The following is a 22,723-nucleotide window of genomic DNA, read 5'->3' as shown; positions in this document are numbered from 1 at the left end:
TTAAGAAACACACAGAAAGTAATTTAAAAGGCAAAACACATTGCTTTAATACTGGATTGTTAAGAAATCTTATAAAAACCAATTCAATACACTGAAAGCTACAAGCATGCATTTAGCACATTAAAACAGCAGCAGAAGCCAATCAGGTTAATCACAGGCTTTTACTCTTCAAATTCTTTCCCCAATTTTCAAAAGCAGCATGTATTATACATTTAGAACTCAAAAAATTGCTTCCCAAATAGAGGAATATATATATATACAACCATCAGTTTTCATTAGCAACTTTCTGTCCTGCTGAATACTGAAAACAGGGAATGTGAAATGTGGTCTAAAAATGTAGAATCAAAGTTTCTGATTATAAAATTCATGGTTGAAAGAATACTGTAAGAAAACTGTTAAATGTTGAGTAACACGGTTTAACCAATTTGCCAGCGTAAGGTTTCCGATTTTTTTAAAAAATAGATGTTAAAACTGTTTAAAAGCTAGAAATATAAATAAGTTGAGTTGTTTTTCCAAGGAGAGCCGAGTGAAGCAACTCACAGTAACTCAGTATAGACGTAACACAAACACCCTCCCCATGGAGATCTGGTAATTAGGCACTAACTGGGAAAATGTTCCAAGGCCTGATGCTGCAGTCTGTAAGTCTCCTTTTACTGCTGTGCCATAATCAGTAACTTTAAAAATGTTCCCCAACCTCTTGGATGAGCACGAGGAACTGTTACGTTGTCTTTCTGAATCCTTTTAAAATAGGATATATATTTTCAAACGCTTCGTAGATTTCAGCTCTGACTTTTGCACCTAGAAGGCAAAGCAATAGTTATACAATCACATTTTTTTAAAAAAAACTACAATGTACCCCCCCTTTTTTTTTGAAGAGCATGAGGTAGGGTCTCTGGTTTATTCATTTCCTGTAATGTGGACAGGAAAAAGGAGGAAGTGCATGGCTCAAATATTTTATTTGTGCAGTTGGTCCATAGTTGTAGACTCTTAGAAGAATTCATCGACAGAAGTTGTAGCACATTTGCAATACCAAAACACCAACACTTCAAAAAATGACTAAGCCAACATTAAAATAATTTGGATTTTCATGAAATCATTACTATTAGGCACCCCTATTGGCACTACAATTTAACTCAATGCAGAAATGTCATATGTAACTTACCTGTTAAAACTACCTTCCCAGAAACAAATATAAGCAGAACAATTCTTGGCTTGATCATTCTGTAAATTAAACCAGGAAACAATTCTGGCTCATAACTGGAAGAAAAGAATAAACAGGTAAAATCTTTAAATGAAACTTAAGCTAGTGTGGGTTGATTGAGATGTCTGTAAGTGAAAGTCATTTTGTTTCTCTTGCCACAAGTTAATTTTTGTTATTACTAAATCTTGTGGCTGATATACCAAAGCAGACATTTCCAGCAAAATATATGACATATTTTGTATAAGAATGACAAAATATGGCTTAAGCTAACTGTTGAACCATCTCTTGTTTCAAGCTCTTTATGGGGAGCTGACATTTAAAAAGGTTTTCATACAGATTTCTTTGGCTACTCAGCTAGCAATGTACACCATTAGTCCCCAAGACTTCATGAGACCAGTCTATTCCCCCCCGCTTTTTGAGAGACACTTGTCTGTAAACGACCGGCTTATTTAAAATACGGCTATATACAATAAAATCATTACATCATAAAATATTAGCGAATGGAAGAAGTCTCAAGTGTTGTAATTCTTGTCTACAAAACTTTATAGATACAGGGTTGGATCTGAGAAAAGTGTGCAGTAGGACACTGACAGAAGTTGACTCAGTGCTTCTCCCAGGGGTCAGGGGACTCTGCTGAATAGGAAATCTCCAAAAACTGGATACATGCACCTTTTGCAAATGTGAGCAGTGCTCACTGAAAGTGCCTCTGCTTGATTTCTGTGGATGCCTGTCCTTCATGGAGAAGGTTTTTGGTGAGAGGTGTGGGGAAATTAACCAGCCTTCTGCTATGCACTTTTACCTGGATCCAACCCACAGAATGTCCTAAATTGGCTACAGCTTGACAAGCAATCCTTCTCATTTGCATACACCTAATTCAGGATACTATGGAAGATCCAAAGCAATGATTAAACATACTAACAAAAAAATTTAAAATGGCGGAGATAATAACAAGAGAATATGTTGCCGTATCCACTTGTATTTTGTGACAGGTTTTATTCACCACTTGGGTACAATAACCTTTTACCTACCTGCTAAACTGTTGATGCGTAAGTACCAATCCTTCGAGCCTGATGGGGAATTTCACATCACAGCTGCCCACCATATTCTGAATCTTAAAATCCAAGAATTTGGCTGGAAAGCCTAATTTCTGCACAACTCTGGCATACTTCCTGGCAGCTAACCTGGACTGCTCCTCACTGGGGAAAAAGAAGTCACTGTAATTTTACCAAGTATTATTTACCAAGTAAATAATAACAAAATGTTGTATATGGTGCATGTGTGTGCAGTAAATGTGCTTGGGGAGCTGGACTGTCAACCCCCAAGTGAAATGAGAATAAAACTATACTGGGCATTGAGATTAATGGGCAGATACTCCATGGACTCACATACCTCTTCGCCCCTGTACACACCATTTTCCCAGAACTGAATATGAGGGCAGTGGTACGTGGCTCTCTTATTCTCATGATTACAGCAGCAAAACGCTGAAATACAAAAAAAAGGTGGTTACTACAAGAATCCCAAGAAACATTAGTAAGTAATTTTTGAAGCTGCAACAACCTCTATACTCCTCATCTTTATAATTTTGCAAGCATTTTTAATCATCTACTTCAGGAATAAGAGTGTGGACCTCACATTCCAAAAGGGATTATTTATCTTGCTGTAGAAACAGCCCTCATTTCTACTTTAAGATATATAAGCCACATTTTGCAGCCCAAATTCAGGAGGCTTGTTAAAAATATTGCAAGGAGTATTGCAAGCTCACTCTGCTACAAATTGTTTTAAGTGTTTCATTATATAACATTTTTATTGTAGCAGGTTCTTCGTCCTTAGATTCAACACTAAAAAAAAGTTTTCTTCAACAAAGTATCATTTTTTACTATATAGAGACTCTAATCTCCAAATGTGAGCAACAGTTATCTAGCAGAACAGAAGTGCCAGTCTCATCCATTTGTGCCTCTCCCTCCAGTAAATAGGATGCAGAGGAAGTTGGGTTTCCCCAACAATTCTTTAGAGGTGCAGAACTCCCCTGGACAGTTGAAAGACTGCATTCTCCACTACTAATCCTTTAAAATGAACTGGTAAACACTAGGAAAAATACTCCCCTTCCCATCACCATACAATACCTCACAACTTCATGGACCTTTTCCTTTTTTATTTAACCCCAGGCTCTGTTGACTTGTTTCAAACTAACCATAGTCAATATTAATGACAGCTTGTCAGTTCAGAAAGCACAAACTGAATAAGCAAAAATGGGAAGGAAAGATTCTCCACTCCTTGCAGTCATCCCAGGAGAAAGAAACGGGAGAGAATTATGTGAGCTCAAGCCTCACTTCTCACACACTAAACTGATTTCACATACCATCTGAATATGGACAACTCAAAATATTACTTTTGCCAAGGAGCTTTTGGAGAAGTGAAAACTGTCACTTCCCTTTTAGAAATACCTTTGCAAGTGACTTTTGCATCCTTTCTACCAGTTCTGCTAGATTTATTGTTTTCTCTTCTTTAAAGAGTAAAGATAGGAAATTGCCAAACTCGATCCAACAGGTGAATTATTTGTTCTAGTGGAACTACCTATGTCCAACTCCTGACATATGATGTCAGGTGTGGGGCAGGTGGGCTTGGCTTGGGGAAGCAGCCCCACAGACCAATTTGGGACCTGTAGACTGGGGGCTCCCCAACCATGAGAAAGCTAAAAGAGATTCATGCTGGACCCATGGGCAATCAGAAACAGAAGCATCAGGTAATGGCTATCGACTCTCCATTATATCTTACCTTGGGGTTGTATTCAGCATTTCGAGCACGAAGGGCAATGGTTTTGAGGTCCAGTTTGCAACCAAGATTCACTGTAGACACAATATTCCTAAAGACAATTCAAAGACATGCTAGGCAAGCTAGATTTTTTTCCAAATTTTGAATGTATCCCCTACTATGCAATTGCATTTAAGCAAGTAAAAACTAGAATACCAGGACGCAACTCAGCCTTATAAGATTTACAACCGGGATAACTTTGACTCATGAGTTACTGTCTCATGCCAATTTTCATGTAAACACACCCTACTGATTTATATGGTTACAGTTATTATGAATATATATTTTCAAGAATAGTCTGTCTCTCTGTCTCTCTGTCTGTCTGTCTGTCTGTCTCTCTCTCTCTCTCTCTCTCTCTCTCTCACACACACTCACACACACACACACACACACACACACACTCAATCTCCAACAAAGGAAAGTCTACTACACCCCAATGAACTGTTCCATTTTCGCACAGTGAACCCATTGATTTGGGTCCTATCCTATGGAACAGCAGGAAATACATTTGGTCCATCAGAGCTGTGACAGATATTTGAAGGGTGCTATCGTATTGTCTCTGAACACAACAAAGAATTGAACTATCGTAAAACTACAGCAGCCCATTCAGTCCCACATTGATGTGCATTAACAGTTTATGGTCAACATATTAGGGGCACCTCCTGCCTTATAGCCTATCCTGTTGTCTAAGAACAATCAAACAATTGAGAGCACTCATGAACTCCCCATCTGTGAACCAGTTCAGAGCACAGGCATGCAGGGGAACTCTATAGCTGTCACATTCCTAAGAAGTTCCACATTCCAAAACATGAGCTAAAGCCTGAGCATCTTTTGCAAATGTTGTGAGGCTTATCTGAGATGTCCAAATAAGGGATATGTCAACTATTCAGAGGTTTTTAGTTAAGTCGCTGCCATTAAAAGGTACTTTATTATTGCTGCTTAACACCAGTTGCTTGGCCCTAGTCAATCAAAAAAGATAGATTTGCTAGCCAAGATCAGAAGGTTACAGGAGCTTACAGTCACTATTTAAAAATATTGCAGGGTCACGGGAGGTAGAAGAGAAGACTACACACTCACTGTAGCTGTGGTACAATCCCAGAGCTTTCAGAGGCAGGTGTTGCAGGAGTTATTGGGGTCATGGGGGTCATCGGAGAGGGGTAGAGAGGTGTGGTTCCTGGTAAAGGGGCTGTAGTAAGTGTCTGTGAGTGGAAGAGCTGCGGCGTTTGACCGGATGCACCCTGTGTGGATTGTGATGTGGACTGCTGTGCTGCTGCTTGCTGCTGCTGCCTCTGTTGCTCTTCCAGAATAGATAAGCTGTTGGTGCTTTGAACAGGTTGGGGTGTGAGCCCCGTGCCATAGGGCATCATGGGACTAAATATAGGGATGCCGGGAGTCATCGCACCCTAAAAAAAGAGAAGAGAATTAGAGAATGCTACCGACCACAGATGTTTTTGAACCATCAAGAAGAGGATTAAGTATTAGTGAAGTTGCTTTAAAAACAGCCAATTCTATTTTCATACCAATGGTGCAATCCAATGCATACTAACCTGGGAGTAAGACCCACTGGACACAATGTGCTTTACCTTTGAATAAACATGCACAGGATTGCCCTGAAACAGTAGCTAGGATCCTCCAGAATGAGTATATTACCATGTGTATTCTCCAAGGCATTGTTATCACCTTATTTTACTTGGACTCTTATAATAGGGCTGAAATTGACATTCAGTTACTATAATAATGGAAAGGGGGGGTAGATCAAAACTGGATTTCTCTCAAATATGCTTTCATTAGAAGGCTTCCGGCGATCGTGGGAGTGAAAGCAAGCGGGATTCCTCAGTGCTGAGAGAATCCAGCTTTTGAGGGGAAAAGGGAGTGCTGCAAGAGCGCCGCTGCCCCCCAAACACCCTTGAAAGGATATTCAAGGGGCAGGGTCCTGGCACAGTCCATGAGCTTATCCTCCAGCTGCCAAGTAAGCTCTTTTTTGGAGGCGACGAGAGCGGCAGGGTAGAGAAGCGGACAGCGGGAAGCCATCTCTATCCCTCAAGAGCGAAACTCCGAGCTTGCACACAGAAGCGATCAGCTCTCAAACATTAAGAAACCGAACTGGGACTTTTTAAAATACAAATTTATGGATTAGAGCCAACTCGAAGTGGGTAAGGTGGAAAAAAGGAGGTCAGCCTTGCCTGGAATTTAAACTACACACAAGAACAATCTTCAGAGCGGAACAAAAACGTAAGTCAATGCAAACGGATTAAACTGATAATTTATTTGACTGCCTTCTAAAGGACTATAAGGAGTATAAGGACTATAAAGATAGAGAAAAGGGGCAGAGTCGTTTGGAAAGCAAAATTAATAGTCTTATCAGTGAGTCGGTGGGAAACGTCGGGGGAGAAGACTCCGAGAGCTTTCTACTTTCGTTTTTAAAAAGATCTGTGCAATTAGCAGCGACGGACTTTAAACCTACTGACTTTTTAATTCTAGCCTGTGAAGTATTGAATAATGAAGTTAAAAATTTATCTATGATGTATAAATTATTATTAGAATGGCATTTGAAGGATGAGGCTGGTAGTTCTGTGTCTTTGCATCAGGGATGACGGACACTACATTCCTATGCATGTTTACCCAGAAGAAAGCCCAATTGTGTTCAGTGAGGCTTGCTCCTAAGTAAGTGTCCCAAATATTTCTGCCCGAATTATCCAAATACAATGTAGAGAGGTGTCTGAGTTGCCCAGCACTAGAGAATGCCAACCAGAAAGCAAAATAAAATCAAGGGAAGAACAGAGCAGTAAAAACATGAAGCAATGAAGCCCCTGCTGGACAGCTGCTTTGGGTTCAGAACATGCAGTTGGGCAGGAGTCACCTACTCAGTGCCATCAGCAGAAGCCCTGCACAAGAACTTCTGCTTGCATCATGGCGCTCCCCCGCCACTTCCCCTTGTGCCCCAACATTGGCTCTGGGGAGGTTGAGAGAGAGAGGTGGGATCATTCTGTCTAGCAAGCTGAAATGCTTTTGCAGGTGGGGCAACTGGAAGAGTGCAGTGCTGAATTGCATCTATTATTTCAAAATGTATCCCTCAAGGCACACTAGTATACCCCATGCCTGGGACACAGTTTGGGAATTACTAGTTGAAGCTAATTAAAATAAATTCAGTTGTACATGTCATACTCTTTAAAAAAAGTTCAGCAAATTCCAAGTATGCAGAACAGTTCTTTTTAAGCAATCCTGCAGTGTTTTGCAACTTTCCCTTCTCTCAACTTTCACCACAGGGATGTCTGAAGGACCATCTTGCCCTGAGGGGAGAAGAAGCGGTAACAGTTTTTTCTAAACAAGTTGTCCCATCCATTCTATTGCAGCTTCTTTTTTAAGAAGGGGATGCTTATTGTTGTAATAATCTTATGTGAAGTCCACCTGAAAAACGGTATATAAATACTCTAAATAAATAAACAAACTATTGTTTGCTTATTGTTCCCTTCAATCAAATTGCATTATGACAAAATTACAAAACAACAGAAGGGGGGCAGAGTTCGGAATTTCCAGAATACAAATAACCATCTAGACACACATTGTTCACTTTAACTGAGATATTTTGAAAAAGGATTAAAGTCTAAACCATAATTATAAATTGAGACTATATTTTGAAATTAAATGAAATAAGAGTCTCCTCCCTCCCTCCTCTCTCTCTCTCTCTCTCTCTCTCTCTCTCTCTCTCACACACACACACACACACACCTTTCAGGGCAAGGGTACATCAAAGACACAAAATGCTGGACATTGAGTTTGGGTAGTTAGGAAGTCAGTATGGAGGAGTCTGTGTCTTTAATGCTTCACCCACTCAGAAAGTAAACAAGAATGAAGCAAGAAGGGAAGAAGTGCCTCCAATATTTTCAGCTCTTGCCAAGGAACTGGCTTCCAGAGAGTCAAAAAAACAGAGAGGGTCCAAGAAAAGCATTCTTGGCTACCATTGAAGGAGGCTGTAGTAAGTTTGTGGCAGGGACTGCTCCATCAACAAGCATGCCGCCACTTAGGGCAATGGCTGTAATAAGGGCCAGTGGTATTTCTTGCCTCCTTTGCCAACTACCCTTTCACTGAGGCCACTGAAGAGGCAGAGCAAAAGGTAGGGCCAGAGCATGTTCTGGCCTTTGGTGAGAAGGGAGAGGTCAAACCACCCTGTAATCTTGGCAGGCAGGCAGGCAGGCAGGCAGGCAGGCAGGCAGGCATAGATAGATAGATGATAGATAGATAGATAAGATGTGATTCAAAAGAGTTTGAAGCAAGCCCACCGAGAAAAAAGATAATGAGAGGAAGAAGATCTAGTGCCTACAACATTGCATCACTTTTCACTGGGTAAATAATTTTGAAATCTGTGTTTCCTAATAAGCTGCAAAATTTGCACATCTTTACCTGAGGGGATGCTAAACCCTGGGCGTAGGGTGGTAAACTGTTGTTTTGATCCATGGCAGCAGATCCGGTGTCCAGTCAAGTGACAAGTATTTACAGAAACCCCGTCCAGAAAAGCAGTTTCACACCATCTGCCTTGAGAGTCACTTCCTAAAGCATCCCAACAAGGTATGCAGCCTGTCTTGACATATTTGAAAGGACTTCAGCTTCCAAGTGTCTAAGAGGAGGATCATAAGTCTGAAAGAGAGAAACAAGTTTAATGAAATGCATGCCTTGCAGTAAAATTAAGAAACACACAACACTGCTGTATTTTATAGTCACAAAATGTATTTCTGTTGTCCAAACAATGCTGTCAAGTGTGCTTCTTCCAGTATTATATGCATGGGCCTGCTTGCAGAATAGCTTTTGGGTGCCAGTTCTAAGAATCTGCAATGACAAATCCCCTTTCAGATCTCCCACATACTGAATAAATTGGTTTTTGAAGTAAGCAAAAAGCATAAGCCTAACAGACAGATGAGATCTGTGATGACAATTACCTTCGAAGCAGGACAAAGGAGAATACACGATCAGTTTAGCTACCCAACCCAAATAGCTCAGTTTGGAAGGAAAATAACGATACCTAAAAAGAAATCAAGTACTTACAACTTGGTTTCTTCTTTGACCCAGTAATACTGCAACTTAAAAATTCTATTCTGTTCATACCTGAACTTTTAAAGAATGTTAAGTAATAAGCAAACTGAGGTTATTATTTCATTGCTTTGTATACCCCATAGACGGTGAGCTTCAGCTGAGACAGAGTGTTATTCCCAAGGTCTTTCGATGACATTCATTATCTGAGAAAAGATTTGGAGGTCCAAACTCAACATACTAGCCATTGCACCAGCCTGGCCAGGACAAGCAAAAAGCCAAAATCAGGAGTGCACCAAGTAAATAATAAGTATCAGATTACATAAACATTTTTCACACTGAAAATAGAAATAAATAGCTAGCTAACTTGAGAGGAGGGTGGGTTGATGTGACCCCTGAAGTGCCTGCATCCCCTTGCTCTGCCTTGCAGTCCCTTGATGCTTCTCCTGAATGTTTGCCTTGGAGAGCTCAAGGTCATCCTTCAAAGAGCATTCCTCCAAAAGGGGCATGACAGTGACCTTTTACATCAAGAGATCCTTTTTGGAATAAAGCTTGAAACTGATTATCATATCCCTTGGCTGAATAGGAGGCAGCAGTTAGAAAAGGATCTGAAATGTTTTCCTTGAAACTTGAATTTGCTTTATACTGGATTGCTTTAGTTGATGCTTTAATGTGTTATCAACCTGTTTGAGATTTTTTCTTTAAAATATAAAGTGGCATAGAAATGGAATTATTATTATTAATAATAAGTCTCATTCTAAAAAAACTATGGTGCCTAGATATTCTGTGGTGGCAACCACAACATAGGTTTAAGGTGTCATTTCTAATGCTGGTTGTCTAACCAGAAAAAATATTGGGGTTGTGTCGCACAGCTCAATGAAACCAACTCAGGGCATGTCAGGAAAGAAAAAGGCAAAAATCCATGCTATGGGTTATTTGGAAATGAACATAAAATAAGACATCAAGAATTGTGAGGAAACATAATAATAAAATGTCTAGCTGTATCACTGAGTGTGAAACTATTTTGAGAAGTCACGTGCATGCACCTGTATTGAGAGAACATTATCCCTTAATAATTGTTTATTGATGACTGCTTATGGCCAAAGGCTGGCAAACTCCAAAAACGCCTGCATGGAAAGAATAGATCAAAACTGCACAATAAAACTGAGTGAGTTTAAGAGAGCAAAAATGCAATTCTAAGGTTGTTTACTATGAAATAAGTCCAATGATTTCAATAAAACCTACTCCCTACTAAAGGAAAGTAGAAATATGTTGGCTTTAACATTAATTGCAAACATGCCCTGGATTATGGAGAAAGCTAGAGAGTTCCAGAAAGACATCTACTTCTGCTTCATTGACTATGCAAAAGCCTTTGACTGTGTTGACCACAGCAAACTATGGCAAGTTCTTAAAGAAATGGGAGTGCCTGATCACCTCATCTGTCTCCTGAGAAATCTCTATGTGGGACAAGAAGCTACAGTTAGAACTGGATATGGAACAACTGATTGGTTCAAAATTGGGAAAGGAGTACGACAAGGCTATATATTGTCTCCCTGCTTATTTAACTTATATGCAGAATTCATCATGCGAAAGGCTGGGCTGGATGAATCCCTAGCTGGAATTAAGATTGCCGGAAGAAATATCTACAACCTCAGATATGCAGATGACACAACCTTGATGGCAGAAAGTGAGGAGGAATTAAAGCACCTTTTAATGAAGGTGAAAGAGGAGAGCGCAAAATATGGTTTGAAGCTCAACATCAAAAAAACGAAGATCATGGCCACTGGGCCCATCACCTCCTGGCAAATAGAAGGGGAAGAAATGGAGGCAGTGAGAGATTTTACTTTCTTGGGCTCCATGATCAATGCAGATGGTAACAGCAGCCAAGAAATTTAAAGATGCCTGCTTCTTGGGAGAAAAGCGATGGCAAACCTAGACAGCATCTTAAAAAGCAGAGACATCACCTTGCCAACAAAGGTTTGTATAGTTAAAGCTATGGTTTTCCCAGTAGTGATGTATGGAAGTGAGAGCTGGACCATAAAGAAGGCTGATCGCCAAAGAATTGATGCTTTTGAATTATGGTGCTGGAGGAGACTCTTGAGAGTCCCATGGACTGCAAGAAGATCAGACCTATCTATTTTTAAGGAAATCAGCCCTGAGTGCTCACTAGAAGGACAGATTGTGAAGCTGAGGCTCCAATACTCTGGCCACCTCATGAGAAGAGAAGACACCCTGGAAAAGACCCTGATGTTGGGAAAGATGGAGGGCACAAGGAGAAGGGGACGACAGAGGATGAGATGGTTGGATACTGTTCGCGAAGCTACCAGCATGAGTTTGGCCAAACTGCAGGAGGCAGTGGAAGACAGAAGTGCCTGGCGTGCTCTGGTCCATGGGTTCACGAAGAGTCAGACACGACTAAACGACTATACAACAACAAATGTACTTTAAATTGAATTAAGAAATAACGTATGTTCCGTGTATGCATATTAAATGTCAGTTAAAAAACTGTCAATATTATAATTTATGGGTACAAGTATATGGCTGCATATATTCACTTGAACTACTGTGTAGGTTTCTGATTGTCCCATCTTGGGAAGAAATTGTATAACTGTAAAAGGTGCAGCACAATACACATTTATAAAAGTATGCATAGTGTGGAGAAAATGAAAGAGTGTATTTCATTTCGTTCACCTAACACTTGGGTTTGGGACACCCTTAAAAAAACTGATTGGAAGAAGATTCAGTGAAATGAGAAACTAGTACTGTACTTCAGTGAAATTCACTGCTACAACTCAGCATTAACTCAGCTTGCTTTAAAGAAGGATTCAACTACCAGTAGTTTATGAGGGACAAGTCTATCAGCCAATTGGCTATCAGCCAATCATTTCTATGTGGATCATACAGGCTGAGAGGCAGCCTACCTCCCAATAACAGTGGCCTGGAAGAAGAGACAACATGCCTACATGCCCTCCATCAGCCTTCCCAAAAGCATCTGGCTGGTGACTGGATAAAATAAGCTGCTGTACACAGATCTTTGATTCCAGCATGGCTGCTCTTAGATTATGAACACCATGAGAACATCACTATCTAGTATAGTGGTTTCCATTCCACGCTTCCCCACCCCAGCCAATGGGCTACTTGAAAATTATTTATGGCCTTGGCAGATCACTTAATGATTTTTTTGCTTGCTGTAGCAACTGGAATGTGTGGTACTATGCATTTTGTGTGTGTGTGTTTTAATTTATTCCCCCTTGCCTGTATTTTATTGCAATTTGAACTCCACAGAATTCAAGTTGTAAGACAATCTAATATAAGAAATAAAGGCAGCAAAATAAAAATAAAAATCAGTATGAGTAATTAATGCAGACATGTCGCAGACCACTGGTGGTCCACTGACCGCAATCTGGAAACCCCTGGTCTAGTAGCATCATTTGTCAACATCCCAGGAAATGATTGTTTCATCCAGAAACCAAGAGCTTAAAGGCCTAGTAAAAAACAACCCAGAAACATTGTGAAGCACCTCCATACATCAATACTTTGAATAAGCTATTCTACAGAATGGACTATATTGCTTCAGTAATGAAGCTATACAAACCTTGCTTCGTCAAGGAGTGTTTTATAGAAGTACTCACTGAAGGCTGCCATCCAAACAGCACTATTTTTATTCCACTGACACAGAACTACACCAGGGATTAGAATAGTCTTGCCAAATGCCACAAATATATCGGTGTCAAAGCAGGATAATCTTTCCAGCTGCAGATACACCTACAGTTATTGTTATACTGCTACATGGGTAGCATTTAACACGTCAAGATTGAAAGAATTAGGCGAGTGTAAAGGAGTGCAACCATTGCATATTACAGCTGTTTGCAAATTGACTTTGTCATCCTCTATTTATAACTTTCATCAAATACAAAAAACATTCAACATACATTAACAGTGCACACACACAATACTGACATCTAAGCAGAAATAAAAACATGTATAAACTCTTATAAAATGAGCACAGTCAATCACCACTCCTTGTGGTCTACAGCTCCCTCTATTCATATGTTTAGAGAAAGTTATGTTTGTATAGGAATATGTGTGAAAGAGCTGGAGAAATAGTTCAAGACAGTTAAGTACCCACTGCAGGTTTCACAATTAAATATCTTTCTAAAGAGACTGACATCAACCACCCAATAGATGAGTTTCACTGATATCTATTACACACTACAACAGTTCAAATGGCACTTAACTGCCAGTAAGTTTAGGATTATAACCTAAGCAAACAACTGCCTAGCAATCTGTGTGGCGCAATGGATCAGTGCATCTGACTGGCACTGCAGGGAGTTGGACCAGATGATCCTCGGTGTCCCTTCCAACCCTACAATTCTATGATTCCGTGATCTTGAGCCCACGGAAATGTAACCTGTTTCAATTAAGTATGTTAAACTATGGCATTTTGGACTCATTGCTACTAGTTAAAGAGTAATGCAGCAAACTACCGTACACTTCACTGGCCCTTTCTTGCGAAACATTTTTAGGATGGCAAAGGACCAGGACAGCTTCCTAAATTGCACAGAATCATCGAGTGCTTCTCGGAATCGTGTGTGCCAAAACGACTTGCAGAAAAACGTGCAGAGAACCAGAAAGGTGATTATTCTCCTCTCTCCCTCTGAGCACCTCCTACAACGGTGCAAGAGCCCCATTCAGCGGAGTGGGACTTGCTTCCAAGCAGAGAGCATGCACAGAATCGGGAGGAGCTGCAGGAGGAGCACATGTGGCCGAGAAGAAGCAACCTACCTTAGGGCCACTAGCTAGGATCCTCCTCATTAGTTCCCATGGACTGGGAAACCGCACGGGCAGCAGAAACCGCAGCCGGGCGGAGGCGGGAGACCGGCGACATGGCCATCCCGCAGCCGCCGGGAAAGAGGTGTCGAGAAGGGCGCCCCTCCCCGCCGGCCGCGTTTCCGCTGGAGGGAAAAGCGGGAGCGAGGCAGGCGGGCGGGAGGCTACCGGGCCCAACTCGCGGCCCACAGACCCGCCAAACCCTCGTCCTGACGTTACGGGTCCGAAGGGCGGGAAGGGGGAGCGGGAAGGAGAAAGCCCTGCCTGCCGCCCGTAGCGGTACGAACAGTCGTAGCGGCGCCGCCTCCTCCGACCCCCTCAGCCCAGCGGCTCTGGGCTCCTTCCCAGGGCTGCCCTTCCCCTCGAGGGCGACGCTGGCGGACCGGCAACTTACCGCTCCAGAAGTTCTCCCGAGCCGAGCTGTGCCCCTTCGCTCGCTTCATCGAGCGGCGCGCCTCTTTCGCGTCATCCGAAGCAGCCGCTGCGCCGCTCGGCGGTTACCTCGGGCGCCAGCTTTCTTGAGGGCGGCAGCGGCCAGGAGGCGGGGTGGGGAGAAAAATGAGCGGAAGGAACGCGCAGGCGCGTTCGAAAGAATCCGAGCGCGGCTGGCGTGCCCCAAAGAGGAAAGGGGCATAAAGGAAAGGAGGGGTGAGCATGAGCATCGGGATGCCAAGCGCAGCTCCTCTCGAGGAGGCATCGGCGCTCAAAGCCGCCTGCTACTCGCCTAGGCAAATGGATCAGAGCACCGCAGGGATAAGAAGCGATTCCAAGCAAAGCGAAGGTGCTCCTGACCCCCCTTACGCTGGCCTCCAACCCTCAGCGCAGTGCTGTGTCTGACTCCCGTGTTCCCGTTTGACTGCAAGTCTTTTTTTCTGCCTCGACCTTTACGGCAGAAGCAGAAACGCCCCCCCCCCACGAAACAGGGGAAAGCGAAAACAAGATGTTGCTGCACTTTTCAACTGCCATCACTCCTGAACATTGGCCAGGCTGGCTGGCTGGCGCGGATGGGAGTCGGGCTCCCCAGCGCCGCCGCCGCCGCCTCAGCCTCTATCTCCCCGGGAAGCGCGCTTGGGTCTGAAGCTTGAAATGAATCCCCACTCCTTCGTCTCCGTTGCCCCCTTGTGAGTCCTAGCAGCCTCCCGCCTGCAGGTGGCGCTGCGACGCGCAGGGGCCGACGCCGGAAGTCGTCGAGGATCCCGCCCAGAGAGGGCTTGGGAAACCGGTTCCCTTCCGGAGACGCCATTTTGCCGTGAGACAGCAGCAGCAGCAGTAGTCCGGGAGGCGGCGGGGTTTCTGAAGCTAACGATGCTGTCGACAGCAGGCTACGCCGAGCCCGCGCTTGGCCTGGGTTGTGAGGCGAAGCAGGGCTCTGCCGTGCAACACCGCTTCTCCCCTTACACCTTCAATGGCGGGTGAGTATCTGGCAGCCGCTTCCTGTCCTCTCCTTTTGTATTCGGCTGCTCGGTCCGGGCTGCCCAAATTACGGCGGTTTTTGCTTCGCGCACGCGATCAGCCCTACTTCCTAGTGTTTGGCTTTTATGTCTTCGAGGCGTGCTTGTTTTATTACAATCCGACCCCACCTTATGGCATAGCTACGTTTCCCTTTTTTTAAGGGAAATTCCCTTATTCCGAATAGGATTCCTCGCAAGAAAAGGGAAAAGTTGACAGCTATGCCTTATGGCCGTAGAAAGGCCCCCCCCCCCCCCAAGACGGCTTCGAAGTTTAAAACACTAGGACAGCTTTAAAGATGAATGCAGTCACCAAGAGCATCAAGTCGCTGCCCTCCTGTGAGAGCCCACAGTTATCACGGCCTCCATATGCTCACCCGAAGGTCTCGACAGAGTCGGTGTGCTTTTCCAGATCAAAACTTGTACAAAATAGTTTTAATCCCACCCTCCCAGTCTACCCAGCCTTTTTATCACGGATTTTCAGGTTTTCCCGTTGGTGAGGGTGGCTCCTCCTTGATTCCCTCAGTTGTATTTCATCTCTTAACCTTACGTATATCCGATTTTCTTTTTATTTTAATTCAGAGTGCTGTCAGTATTTTTTCAGTTGTACAAGTGCACTAAGGAAAAACAATAACCAAGGGGTTTTTGCGGGGACGGGGAGACTCTCTGTTAGTCTGGCATCCTGTTTTTGAGCAAAATTGCTGAGATCTGGCTGCTATGTCAGTGAAACGCTAGTTTTGAGTGCTTTCAAAGAATGCACAACCACGTATGTGCAGGCTGTTTTTGGATCCGGGCAGGAGTGTGGCGTGCTTGCACACACTCCACTAACATGCACAATTGACCCAGAATGCAACCCCTGTTCAAATCAGGGGTTGCCTGTATCTGATTCTCTGGTATAAACATGGATCGATAACTGAGGGTAGAATGACAAGAGTCAATAAATGACAGGATTACACTCCTGCTGAAAGAGTGGGTACCTTATTTGGGGTATTCCTGAATCCATTGCTGTCCCTTGAGGCTCAGGTAGTCTTGGTGACACAGAGTGCTTACATCAGCTTCATCTGATGGCTCAGCTGTGCTCCTATCTGCACAGAGATAGCCTAAGGTCTGTTGTCTATGCTCTGGTAATCTGCAGGTTGCATTACTGCAATGCATTATGTGATTATGTCTTCAAATACGTGTTAGATGTGGTTTATATTGGAACAATCACAACTCCAAAGCAAAATCTATAATACTGTACTTGGAGGATTTCTAGTTTTTGTGTTGCCGAGCTGAATTGTTTGCTAAATCCTAAGTACCCAGAAACATTTGTTCCTTTTTTTGTCTTAAAGGACTATATTGGCAATTGCTGGTGAAGACTTTTCTATTGTTGCCTCAGACACCCGGCTGAGTGAAGACTATGCAATTCATAGCCGGGACAGTCCAAAATGCTACAAACTGTAAGTTTAACTTGATAGAACCTAAAATTGTAATTTTCCCTAGTCATCAAGAGCATCATATCTTCGTTGCAGCTAACTTAATTCTTTATAATTTTGCTTTTTGAAACAGGACTTCACTGAAGCCTGGTGTTTCCATAAGCTTCATTTGATTTCTTATAAACTCAAGTATCTCAAACTTTTAGCTAGAAGGATGATAACTAACTGACAAGGATTTTGCCTAACTTTGCTGTATCTTACATAATATGCCATCTGGTAAAACGGTGAAATTCTCTGGCTGTGTTCCTCCATCCTTCATGGCAAGCAGCTTTTGAAAATGAAAGAGCTATTCAAGTACACAAAAAGTTGTGTTAGGTCATGCTTTTGAGTGCACATGGACTGCAAACCTGAACACGCTTACTGTGGAGTAAGCCCCATTAAACATGGCAGTATTTACTTCTGAGTAAAATATTGTGCTGCTGTAGTAGCTCTTGGAACATTGGTAGGCCCAGCCTTTTCTAAATAAGTAGTTTTAGTTTCACTAACATGTTTCACTAACATGTCAGTGTCTTCTCTTGGGTAATATTCTTTAAAGTGAAATAGGAAAAACACCCAGTTACATGCTTATGCACGTCATGGACATTTCAGACTACAAAACAAAAATGTTTTCTATAATATTGCTTCAGAATTTTCCAGGGCAAAGGAAATAAATTTGCTAGGTATGAGTAGTACCACAAACCACTCATTTTTGCATAACTCATTTCATTTGATGCATGAAATATATAGCCTTTTAGCTTTCTTAATAGACATGTCTCATAGGTTCCAACTGGGGATGCATTCTTAGCATATTAGGATATACTCCTAGGTAAGTGGGTATAGAATTGTAGACTTAGTTTTACTGTTTTAGGCAGGCATACTATGTATCCACTTACTTGGGAGTGAGCCCCATTGAACATAGTAGGACTTCTGCATAGGGTTGTGTTGCTAGCTTTATAGTAGAATAGTTCTTAAATGGTTGTCTAGATATAAACATTTGACTTGTAACCTTCTATTGACATCAGTTGGTCTTTTGTGATGATGGTACTTGTTAATACTGTCTCCATAGCTTTCTCTGTAAATGGCAGGGTTTGTGCAAATTACTATATGCTATATAATATGCTATGCGGAGTCTTGGGGCTGGTCCAGCTGTGCATTACTGCCACTTTTTCTTTATGTGATTCTGTGGTGTCTTTGAGAACCTGTGATCTGGTGGAGAATATATCAAGTGAACCAAAGTATACTCAGGCACCAGTACATGGAGTTAAGAACATAAGCAAAGCTTTGCAAAATCAGACCCAAAGGTTCATGTGTTCCCAGATGCTTCTGAGAAGCCAACAAGTCTCCACCAGCTGGTATTTGGTGGCATGTGGCCTGTGAAGACGTAAGTTGTACTTTGCCTTCGCAGCTAGTACATCACCATCACGTCTTACAAGAATGCATTCCATATAATTGCTCCAGTTGTGTGTAGCACTGTATTCAAATTGCATGGGCCCATGTGATAGTGAGCACAGTTGCTTATCATGTTGAATAGAAAAAGTATCACTGCACAACTGAATCAGTCCTGGTTCTGCATGTTAAGCAGTAAAGTTGTAATTCGTACAACACCGCTTTATGAAAATTTGAATGAAAGGAATTCTTTGATGTTTTTGTTTACAGTTAATGTGTCACAGTTGACAACTAAAGATACTTTAACAAAAAATCTTATCTGAGAGTATTCATCATGTCAAGATTACTTAAAATCATATTAATGTTGCATTTGTACAGGACAGATACAACGGTCATTGGTTGCAGTGGATTTCACGGAGACTGCCTTACACTTACTAAAATTATTGAAGCAAGGCTAAAGGTAAATTATATTTATTTATATACGTTTGTAAATGGAGGCGGTCAAACGCTAATAAAAAAATGCGAAGAAAATATTTTTAAGCCTAGAAATTCCTATGGCATAGTGGTGAATCAAATATAATTTCTCTGCACAACAGCTGAAGCATTGTGGATTAGAAAGTAAATTTGCGTTTTTGTTGTTTTTTAACCTCAGGGGTGTGTATAAAACTTAGGTGGCTGTTCCAGTGTACAGTTACAACATTGGGTGATGCCAGATGTTTTAAGGAACTCCTTTACCCTTTAATGATAACTAGTTTTTCTTGCCTGTTGGTAGAGTAGCCTGCTTATGTGGTAGTCTGAATCTGGCCATCTTGCCTGTTCTGCAGCTCATTTCAGGGAAACATTCAGCATGAACTTCCACCTTGTTTCTGTTATAACAATTTTGCCATTTGATTCCAGATGTACAAACATTCCAATAACAAGACCATGAGTGCTGGAGCTATTGCAGCCATGCTTTCTACAATCCTGTATTCTCGAAGATTCTTCCCTTACTATGTTTACAACATAATTGGTGGATTAGATGAAGAAGGTAAAGTCTAATTTGAATTCCTAGTAAATATAAGTCTCTCTTGCAGCATTCAAAATTCGCTAGGCGCGAAATTTATTTTGTACCTGGCTATCGTGCTTGCGACAAAGTGAAGATGTCTGGGTGCCAGGAAGGCGCCTGATGTCTCCACCATCTGGAGGTGCGTGCCTGGGGATCCTGGGATCTTGCCTGTTTTCACACACTAGCAACACATCCTGTAGAATTACAGTGGTACCTTGGGTTAAGTACTTAATTCGTTCCGGAGGTCCGTACTTAACCTGAAGCACCACTTTAGCTAATGGGGCCTCCCACTGCTGCCGGAGCACGATTTCTGTTCTCATCCTGAAGCAAAGTTCTTAACCCGAGGTACTATTTCTGGGTTAGCGGAGTCTGTAACCTGAAGCGTATGTAACCACTGTATAGCCGTGAAATTTTATCTGCACAATCAGAACAAATTTCAGGAACCATGACATTCATGCCCATGAAGCCCCAAGCCTTCTACTGCTCTGCAACAGTCTGGAGTAGCCACTCCTCCATTCAAACAGACCATACATTGGCTAGGCAGAGAATGGCTTGGCATAATGTATGAACCAGGCCATTGATTTAAAATGCTTCACACATACAATGAACTGTAAACTAAGGTTTGTTCTTGGTTCATGGTTTACCACAAACCATAAGCACAGCTTGAGACTTAATGCTAAGACAAAGCATAGCTCAGCCCTAGGTAGCATGGTGGCATCAGGGCCAGGGATGGAGCACTGCAACTGCACTTTTTGTTCCAGGAACCCACACAATGTTCATTCATGGCAAGTTGTGGTTTGCCTTAGAGTTGCATATGAAATAGGCCAATACCTGTTGGATTTTTGGAATTCATTCTTTTGTGTTGTGTTTCGAGTTCATTCTTTTGGATTGTGTGATTAATTTTGTTATGCTTTGGTAGCTATATAATTTCTCATCCAGTTTTATCTAAGATGACAGTTCATTACTCGATTTCTGTTAAATCCACATCATCTGGTTCCAAACTGAAGTGGCTGCTGTAGCCCTTTTTTGTGTGTCTGCTCCAGCTATTAGACCTTATTCATGGTGGCTGCTTGTGATTCTAACGTCAGCTTCTTTTTCTTCTTAAGGAAAGGGTGCAGTGTACAGCTTTGATCCAGTAGGCTCCTACCAGAGAGATACTTTCAAAGCTGGTGGATCAGCTAGTGCCATGCTGCAGCCTCTGCTGGACAACCAGGTAAGATTTCAGACATGACTCTCTGGTTAGTGGTTACATTGACATAAGAAGTACAGTGGAACCTTGGTTCTCAAACTTAATCCATTCCGGAAGTCCGTTTGACTCCCAAAACCATTTGAAAACCAAGGCGTGGCTTCTGATGGGATACAGGAGCTTCCTGCACCGAAGCAGAAGCCGTGTTGGATTTTTGGCTTCCGAAAAACGTTTGAAAACCGGAACACTTACTTCCGGGTTTTTGGCGTTCAGGAGCCGATTTGTTCGCCAACTAAGCTGTTCAAGAACCAAGGTTTGATTGTAGTTGAATTGTTTTTAAGAGTAAGAAACAGACAAGCTTTTATCAACTAATTTTCCATACACAAGAACAAACTTGTAAATGGCTACCTGCTTGGCAGCCTGGAACAATTAGGATTTGCTTCCAGGACCCCAGACGTCATAGCTTTAGACAAGTTGGTGGTTCTTTCCTCTTAGCCTACTGGTGACTAATGTAGGTATTATGTGAGCAGGTGGGCTGATAAGCAGCTGTGGGGACTTTATTTGCTCGGTTGTGAGTTCCTGAAAGTGTTGTCATTCTATAAAGCAGTGCTGCTCTGGCTGACCAAGCATGATCATGCCACAGGCATTAGAAGGTCACTTAAATAAAAAGGAAACAATTTCTACTGGTCCTTTGTGCTTGTTTCAGTTTCTTTTTTATTAATTCCGAGAGGATGACTATTTTATTTGCCATAACTGCATTCAGATAATGCTTGCATCCATCACTTACCTTGAACATGTGAAACTGCTGTCATCTCATCATCAGTTGTCCGTAACTTTGATGTCATGGCATTTATGAATAGTTGATTTCCAGCAATTGCAGCCAAAGTGAAGGTGCGAATTTGGCCTTTAATTTATTCCCTTATTCTGCCCCCACCTCCAAATGAATGTAGTGATCATTTACCAAATGACTTCCTTACACGTTATTTTGATTTAAATTTTTTTTAGTGGCAAAACCTGGCCTGTAACAAAGTACAGTGGTGCCCCGCAAGACGAATGCCTCGCAAAACGAAAAACACGCAAGACGAAAGGGTTTTTCGGTTTTTGCGTCGCTTCGCAAGACGATTTTCCCTATGGGCTTGCTTCGCAAGACGAAAACGTCTTGTGAGTTCGTTCGCTTTTTTCCTAAAGCCGCTTGAAGAGGCGCAGTTGTGACGGACCGTGCTTCACAAGACGAAAAACATCGCAAGACGAAAAGACTCGCGGAACGAATTAATTTCGTCTTGCGAGGCACCACTGTAGCCCTCATCTTAATTGTCAAATGAAACTCAGAACAGAAAGGTTAATTAAAATGTCTTTCTTTTTGAAAGGTTGGCCTCAAGAACTTGCAGAATGTGGAGCATGTGTCTTTGTCTCTGGAGAAGGCTTTGCAGTTAGTCAAGGATGTCTTTATTTCTGCTGCAGAAAGAGATGTATACACTGGGGATGCACTAAAAATCTGCATTATCACAAAAGATGGAATTAAAGAAGAAATGACTCCATTGCGAAGAGACTAAATCAGTGCACTGTACATTTAAAGAATTTTGGTGTGCAACCTTAATTTTTGTGCAGGCTATATACTGCTGGTATGATATTTGATGTAATAAAAAAGAAACCAAAGCTGTCTTTCATCATTTATATTTCATTGTTCACAGCATAAGTGGGATTTGAGTCACATGAGGCCAGTCAAGGAAAAACAGGCTCAAGTTATTCAAATGTAAGTTGCAATCTGGTAAATGGTAGAAGAGAATAACTTAATGATCATTATGTCAGCGCAGTCTTCTACACAACCACTTAAATTTATCTTAATACTTTGGACTTGCACAAACACATGATACAAATTTATACCTTAAATTAAGATGATGACAGCTGTTAGTTGGACAAATTCTCATTACTTTGGGTGAGTAAGGTAGCCAGTCTTCTGTTTCTCTGAATTGTGGTGCAGAGAGGGCCCAATGAAGGCATCATGTTAAATATGTATTTGCATTTAATGTAGGGTGTTTTTTCAAAAAAATGCAAAGAATATCAGGTACACGGGAAGGGGCTAATAGTTTTTGGCACTAACAGGAATTTTCTCCAAAATGCAAGTATCTCCTTTAGGGGAGGGATTTTCTTCAGGATCACAGCATGGAAGGAGAGAAAAATTCTGATAATTATTACTCCTGATGTTCTATGGTGGGTCTTTTTTTAAAAAAAACTCTTTAAAAAGTGGTCTGGCCCAGAAAGTAAGTATTTTTAAGGTCTCTGCATACTTCAAAAATGTAGAAAAGGGTGTCCAAACTCTAAAAAGTGATTGATGCT

At 42.0% G+C, this 22,723-nt stretch overlaps 2 protein-coding genes across 3 annotated transcripts; one reads left to right on the top strand and one right to left on the bottom strand.

Annotated features, from left to right (window-relative positions):
• Positions 1–22: 22 nt before the first annotated feature.
• On the bottom strand, positions 23–14,428 carry TBP (TATA-box binding protein). Of its 2 annotated transcripts, none has more exons than XM_083606110.1 (8): positions 14,262–14,428; positions 8,414–8,647; positions 5,090–5,415; positions 3,977–4,064; positions 2,591–2,682; positions 2,230–2,397; positions 1,163–1,257; positions 23–798 (listed from the first exon to the last, which is right to left on the bottom strand). In XM_083606110.1, exons 2-8 carry the CDS (start codon positions 8,465–8,467, stop codon positions 719–721), a joined length of 903 nt encoding a protein of 300 aa, XP_083462236.1. In that variant the 5' UTR covers positions 8,468–8,647; positions 14,262–14,428; the 3' UTR covers positions 23–718. The 2 variants fall into 2 exon arrangements, with proteins under 2 accessions (XP_083462236.1, XP_083462237.1); XM_083606111.1 differs by having other exon boundaries at positions 13,823–14,275.
• A 544-nt stretch (positions 14,429–14,972) lies between these two features.
• PSMB1 (proteasome 20S subunit beta 1) lies at positions 14,973–22,042 on the top strand. The gene is made up of 6 exons (XM_083606123.1): positions 14,973–15,279; positions 16,647–16,754; positions 18,534–18,615; positions 19,053–19,182; positions 20,307–20,413; positions 21,754–22,042. The coding sequence occupies exons 1-6, from the start codon at positions 15,173–15,175 to the stop codon at positions 21,937–21,939; spliced, it is 720 nt and encodes a 239-aa protein (XP_083462249.1). The 5' UTR covers positions 14,973–15,172; the 3' UTR covers positions 21,940–22,042.
• Positions 22,043–22,723: the final 681 nt, after the last annotated feature.

This window comes from Podarcis filfolensis, assembly GCF_964270895.1.
Source record: "Podarcis filfolensis genome assembly, chromosome: 3".
NCBI lineage: Eukaryota > Metazoa > Chordata > Lepidosauria > Squamata > Lacertidae > Podarcis > Podarcis filfolensis.
Note: the sequence above shows the minus strand (reverse complement) of the source record. Positions and strands in the feature narration are given on the sequence as shown.